The following is a 7,286-nucleotide window of genomic DNA, read 5'->3' as shown; positions in this document are numbered from 1 at the left end:
CCAAAAAAAAAATAAATAAATAAAAGGGTGCTATAGGCTTATGTAGTCAGTTAATTTTTACAGGAAAACTCAAACCTGAAATCACCAGGACTTACTGCGGCACATGATAGCCTTCATATAGCTGATAGCAGCGAGATAGGTCCATCTTCCATTGTGCTCGAAACAAAGGGGAAACAATAGGCAATATACGTAGAGGACACCTTTATTTATTTTCATGTAGTTTCAAGCTAAGGCCTAAGGTTCTATATAGCAGATATGGCAGCATAGGTTGCTGCAAACCAGAAGGGAAAGACCTCAAAGGACTTTCAAGCCAGGGAAAAAATAGGAATTGGTTAACAAGGCTCTGATACCATGTTACAATATGCCGAACCTATAAACCAGCACCTATAAGAGAAAGAGGAAGAAAAGAGAAGTGCATTGAACACGATGGAGAAGAGAAAGGTGAGCTAGAAGCACGATAAGACTTGAATAACTTCTATCATGGTCTAGCCCCTCATATTATGTCATCAAGTAATTAACTCTTGGTATGAAACCTACTAAGAGGCTTAGGTCTAATTACTATAAAGGTGGATAGCTAAGTAAAATAACTAACTAATTACAACTCAATATTATCCCACGGTACACTTTAATATCCTTAAAGCTATAAATAAAGAGAATGGTTCACAGCCTCCCATAAAGGCTAATCTAGCATTTACTAGAGAATAGAAGGGTATCGAGTAAATAAGTAGATACAATTAAAGATATGTACGAGGACGCGGTGACTAGCGTGAAAACCATGGGAGGGCGAAGTAGTGAATTCCCAATATCAATTGGATTACATCAAGGATCTGCTTTAAGCCCTTATTTGTTTGTGCTTATCATGGATGATTTAATTAAGAACATTCAAGACGAGGTTCCGTGGTGTATGCTCTTTGCTGATGATATTGTTTTGGTGGACGAGACAAAAGCTGCAATTAATATTAAGCTGGAGCTATGAAGATCAACCTTGGAATCAAGAGATTTAAATTAAGTAGAACGAAGACGGATTATATGTTGTGTAACTTTAGTCACTCTATGATGGATAATGAAATGGTGAAGATTGAGGAGAGTGAGGTACTGCAAAGTGATCATTTTAAATATTTGGGGTCAATCTCATAAATAAAGAAGGTGATCTAGAGAATGATTCTTCGCAGATGATTAAAGTGGGATGGATGAAGTAGAGAGGTGCATTTGGGGTGTTGTGTGACCGACCTTAAAGCTGAAACGAAAGTTCTATAGGACAGTTGTTAGACTGGCTATAATGTACAAGGCATAATGCTGGGCGGTTAAGAAGGGTCATACCGATAAGATATGTTTAATGGAGATGAAGGTGTTGAGATGGATTTGCAGCAAAACTAGGAAAGATAATATAAGGAATGCCAATTTTGGGGCTGATTTGGGTGTTGCCCCGATTCATGATAAGATTCAAGAAAGTCATTTGAGGTGGTATGGCCATGTTAAATGGAGGCATGGGGATGTGCCAGTAAGGAGGAGTGATCTGATTCAGATTGAAGGAGCTAAAAGAGTTTAGGACAGTAGGAGAAGTTGTGAGGGAAGACATGCATAGTTTAGGTCTTGTCCCAAGTATGACCTCGAATAGATCCGATTGGAGGGCTAGAATCCATATAGCCGACCCCATTGGGTGTGTTTTTACTGATTTTTACGTCTATTTTTCTTTTGCTGCCTGTGTTCAGATCCGTGTAGCTGATCCCATTTAGTGGGGATAAGGCTGAGTTGTTGTTGTTGTTGGTTCACAGCTTCCCACACATTTTGAGCTAATGAGATTTGGCTTCAGACTTTGTTTTGTTCAGTGTTGATTCAGAAGTCAGAACTTGGTCCTGTCATGATTCATTTCAAACCCTGTTGTGATGATTCAGCAGGTTGATTGGTGGCCATTCCAATCGAGGCCTTTGGTGGTGATTTCAAGGTCATATCCTTTTTCTTTTCTCTCCTTTATCTTTTTCCTTTTTTTCTTCATCCAGTCGATTGAGGGCAGTTTCTGTTCTCTCTTCCCTGTGTCTGGTAAATTCTATTCTTCTCTGGTTTTGTCTGTTTGCTGAACTACAGTTCTGTTGAGTCTTATTCTGCTGGTTATTTATCTAACACTCGATTGATATCCTGTTTCTCTGACAGTCTCTCAGATTTGTTTATAACCTGGATATTATTGTTGACTGATCTGTTGATCTGAACCTTCAAGAACAATCAGTATATTCATCCAGCCATTCGATTTCTGAAGTTTCCTGATGTTCCGTTGCTCTTGTTTTCAGTTTCCTGGAACCTTTTCTTCACCTGTGGTTGCTGGATAATTACTGATTATTTGTTTCATCAGTTATTTCTTTGTTTTTCACCTCAGTTTCTAATTCTGATTTCAATTTAGTTACTATCTACTTTCTATTTCTATCTTTGATTCTAATCTCAATTCAGTCACTATTCCTTAACTTAACTGCTATTTTGGGAAGTTCTGGTTTCTATTTTGGGTTCCTAATCACTGCGATTCTGGAATTTCCTTTGGTCTACTAAATCCCTAATTCCTTAGGTGACGTAGAACCGCATTACAGTTATGCCTTCAAACAGCAAGGTTAGACTTGACCTCTGACTTCTGAAATGATCATATTTGCAGCAAACATTAGATCTTCGTGTCTAGATTTCAGCTGTGGACTTCTTTGTTCTAGAATGGCACAGCCATCCACCGATTGGTGGATTCTTCCCCATCTCAAGGTTATAACTGACATTGAACAATTCTAATAATGGATGCAGTAGACTGGAATTGTTATTTTGATGACATTGGTGAAAATAACTGTTGAAGCTCTGGCTCTTTGATGAGGTATAAAAGTAGTTTCTCTGAAGACTTCAAACTATTGCTGTCATTAGTGAGATTTTGTGGATAGAATGGTCATTGTAATGTGAAGGAGATCACTTCAAACATTTCTGAAATTCATGTTGTCCAAATCTCACATATGAGGCAACATTGAGTAGCCAGGAATGGCAGGTTTTATGAGTTGCATATTGACTTTTACTTGGTTTATTTCCTCAGTGGTATCTAAATAATCTTAAGAAAAAGCTTGAGAAAGTATTGGTTTTTTTATTTTTTTTGAATAAAGTCAATCCAAACTTATTCCTGGTATTTAAATTCTTAATGATCACCACGAGACTGTCTTCCATCAATTTTATCATTTGTGGCGATCAGCCCTTTTAGTTATATTTTAGGTTTCAGTCACTTTTTCTTTTCCTTACTTAGGACCAGGATTCACGAATCTCATGATTTGTCTTATCTTAGTTATGATGGCTTGCTGTTGTTCTCTCTTTATTTTGGCATGAAACAGTATCACTCTGATAGAAGGGTACTGAGTACTGACAGTAAAATTTTCTGTGCAGGGGCGGGACGTTTACATCCTGGTTAGTAGGTCCTGAATTGCAAAGCTTGAAGTTAATGTATCAAGTATTTTTTGTCAATAAATTATGATTCTTGCTGGTGTATTGTTTCCCTGAGATGTCATGGCACTATTGGCCTCATGGTGTGAGTAAAGGAAGAGATTTTACATGGCTTCATTGTGTGGATAAAGGAAGAGATTTTATTTGTTTTAGTGTTTTACGTAAAGATGTGGTGTTTTGACTCTTAATATCATATGATTGTTTTCTTTCTTTCTCTTTTTTTTTTGGTTCATGCAAATCGTATCATTTCTCTTTTTGCAATTGTTGTGCCACATCTAGCACTTGTTTGCTCCTGCAATCTCCATCATCTGAGGTTAGTTTACTGTATACTTTTAGCTTTATTTGACTGGGAGTGTTCGTTTTGTATTTCAACTTTTGTTAGTTAGCGACTTAGCATCGGAATTTTACTAGTAGTCTTAAGGTGAAAAACAAAACTTTTAGTAGTTTTCACTGGATTTTTCATTTTTAGGAGAAAGGGTTGATTCTTAGGATGAAAGTTGCAATGGGAATACAATTCCTTTTTCTTCTCTTATGGTTGCATATGCTTGTTCACATGATTCTCTATGGCAAGGTGTCCATGCCTGGGCATGTGCATATGCTAGGTTGTAGATGCAAGGGCCTTGGGGCTCACATGGAAATTTAAACATGCGCAACAAAATAGTATGCCATTATTTTTTCAAGTAATTTATTAGCCAAATATGCATAAGAATATGGTAAATATATTTTGCCAAGAAGTGCTTTATGTTTCTTGGAGTTCTATATTCTGGACACATTGGTAAGCTAGTTCATTTTCAATATATCCTCCAAAGAATTATCCACTCTCAAGTCAAGTGGTTCAATTTACGCTCTGGAAGCTGGGGCATTTGTATTGGTTTCTTTAACCTGTCAGTGTTTTGGTCTCCTGGGTTGAATGGGTGGGGATTATTGGAGGTTTGATGCAGTACAGCACTAGTGATGCAGTATACTGCTAGAAAGGAGAAAGAAAACCAGTTCCTGCGAGTTGGGTTGGGTTGCTCTGGTTCAATCTGAACTATTTTTCTGGTTTAGGCCTAGCATGTGTACTGTTCACGTGGTACTGTTCATGCCAGATTCTGTTTGGATTTTATTTCCTTATTTTCATTAGGGCGAGTGTTCTGTGTCCAGGAGCAGAGGGTGCTAGCACCTGCCGCTCTCTGCTCTCTCCTCTGGGCAAAGAGGTCATTTGATGTTCATCGGAGAGAGACAGAGAGCGGAAGGTGCTAGTTCCACCGCTTCTAAACAGAAAACATTTGTCCTTTGTATATATATATATATATATATAGTAATGGTTGGGCTGGATTTGGTTCCTATAAATCGAGTCTTGTTTAGGTTAGTTTCCTTTTTTTATTTGTTATTATTCTTGTTGTGTTTGTCGCTGTTTCAGAACAGCGCTAATCCCTCCCGATAAGGGATTAGCACTATCTGGACAGGTCCGATAGGGGCATACTTGTCCTATCGGACCTGCTTTGCTTCTTTAGGATTATGGTTATGTTGGGGGGTATTTTTGTGACTTTCCTTTTCATATTTTTGATATGTACACATAGAGAAGACCTGCGATCAGCCCATTCTGGACAGATCGCAGGTTGCTCTCTCTTTGAGGGTGTCTGTGGTTTCTCCTTTCTCTCTTCTCTTTCTTTGTCTCTTTTCTTCCTCTCTTCTTCTGGTTTTACTGGTTTGGTTACAGGAATCTGGGATTGTAACATGGTATCAGAGCTTCTGTTATCAAATCAAGGTTTTAGGTCAACACTCTCTGCTGATCTCTACCTTGCGCTACTCCTCTTTGGTGCGCAGCCACCTATTGCAGCTGCTACTCTGATTTTTTGGCCTGATTATAATGATATAAGCACAATCAGGCGACCCTACCACTGCTGCATGGATTCAGACTTGATTCCCTAAAATCGCTAAAGCCGATTCCTATTTCTGCAGTTTTTTAATGGCCGCCGCCCCTATTTCTGATGTGTTTGTGACTGCCGCCCTATGTGTGAAGCCTCTACTGCTTCACGGTTGAATGTGCTGCTGTTTACTACTTATCTACATAAACTACTAGGCTTTTGGAGCCTCTTTTGTTGCTCCCATTCCATTCGACCTTACCCTGCCAGCAGCTCCTATCGGCTGGAATTTTTTTTCAGTTTCTTGGGGTCTGATTGCTACTTGTCTGCTGTTTATCAGATCTGGTTGGTGAGTCCTTCTTATTTGGTTGTCTTTGCACTACTTGCTTGTCACTATTCCTTGCTCTCATGGCTGAGAACAAAACTACTACTACCCCTACCTCTACCTCCTCTGCATCGGACAATGTGAATGTCCAAATTACATCTATCAAGCTTAAGGGAAGCTCGAATTACCTTCTTTGGGCTCAGTCAGTCAAGGTTTATCTAATGGCAAAGGATAAGTTTGATTACACCACCTCTGATCCTCCCAAAGAATCTGACACTGGTTATACTCAATGGCAGAAAGAGAATGCATTAATCTTAATTTGGTTATGGAACAGTATAGAACCAGATATCACTGCCAATGTTATGTTTCATTTTACTACCAAGGGAGGGTGGAATGACTTGAAGGAGACCTACTCTCCGGAGAAGAACATGACCCGTATCTATGATATCTATGAAAAACTATTTCAGTTTCATCAGTCAGACAAGCCACTTTCCGAATATTACAGTACTTTCAGAGTGTCTTTCAACCCTTGACCACTGACATTGACAAATTGAAGGCTTAGCGTAACGAGTTCTTCGTCTCCAAATTCTTGACTGGTTTGAACAATGACTTGAAGGCCGTGACGGGTCACTTACTTATAGGGGATACTGTGCTACTCTGAATGATACATACTCACGACTGCAGCGAATTACCTCTTCTACAAAACCTGACCAGTCTTCCAAAGATAGTTCTGCCTTCCATGCCAACCGTGGACATGGTCGAGGTTGTGGAGGAGGTCGTGGGTCGGCTGGTCGAGGATCTGGTGGACAACCCTCTGATCATACAGCTCGCCAGTGTACTTTTTGTGGAAAGCACAACCATATTATTGAGACTTGTTGGGAAAAGCATGGCAAGCCAGAGTGGGCAACACAGTTAGCTAATGATGCAGTGTCAGACGATGGTACTGACACAATGGCTCCAGTTGATCCTAAACCAACACCTTCTTCAGGAGATTCAGCTACCGGTCTGTGTGATAACATCAATCAGTTGCTCCGACGCTTGCACACTCCTGAGGCATCCTCTAATACATCTAATGGTGCATCTATATCTGCTGCTACCCTAGCCCACACAGGTACCTCAACCCTTCTTACTACTACATCTACTCCTTGGATCATTGATTCAGGTGCCTCTGCCCATATGACCGGTAAGTCATCACTTTTTAAGAATTTTTCTACTAATAACGGTTCCAATTCTATTATCCTTGCTAATGGTGCTTCCACACCAGTCCTTGGACATGGTACTATTTCACCTACCCCATCCATTAATTTATCTTTTGTCTTACATGTTCTTCAATTTTCATTAAGTCTTCTCTCTGTAAGTGAATTAACCAGTTCATTTAAATTGCTCAGTGACATTCTTTCCTTCTTACTGTGTTTTTCAGGATCTTCACACGAGGAAGACGATTGGTGGAGGGCGTGTAAAGGATGGGTTATACTATCTCAACAACGGCTGTCCTCCTTCTGCTGCTGCTACGGCTGTTGGGGACATGACTCCTTTCCAATGGCACTGTCGTTTAGGTCATTTGTTGCTTTTTAGGTTACAACTTTTATTTCCTAGTTTTAAGTCTGTCCCTAGGTTAGAGTGTGAGACATGTGAGTTGGGTAAACATCATCGTGTGTCCTTCC

General features: G+C 39.7%; 1 protein-coding gene across 2 annotated transcripts in view; it reads left to right on the top strand.

Annotated features, from left to right (window-relative positions):
- LOC122064357 (putative nitric oxide synthase) overlaps nucleotides 1–7,286 on the top strand; it is a gene marked incomplete at its 3' end in the record, with an annotated part of 23,134 nt that overhangs the window by 7,864 nt on the left and 7,984 nt on the right. For both annotated transcript variants that reach the window (XM_042628075.1, XM_042628074.1), the window contains 1 exon segment: nucleotides 3,394–3,414. In XM_042628075.1, coding sequence (XP_042484009.1) covers nucleotides 3,394–3,414 — 21 coding nt within the window.

Source organism: Macadamia integrifolia, unplaced genomic scaffold (assembly GCF_013358625.1).
Source record: "Macadamia integrifolia cultivar HAES 741 unplaced genomic scaffold, SCU_Mint_v3 scaffold1623, whole genome shotgun sequence".
Classification (NCBI taxonomy): domain Eukaryota; kingdom Viridiplantae; phylum Streptophyta; class Magnoliopsida; order Proteales; family Proteaceae; genus Macadamia; species Macadamia integrifolia.
Note: the sequence above shows the minus strand (reverse complement) of the source record. Positions and strands in the feature narration are given on the sequence as shown.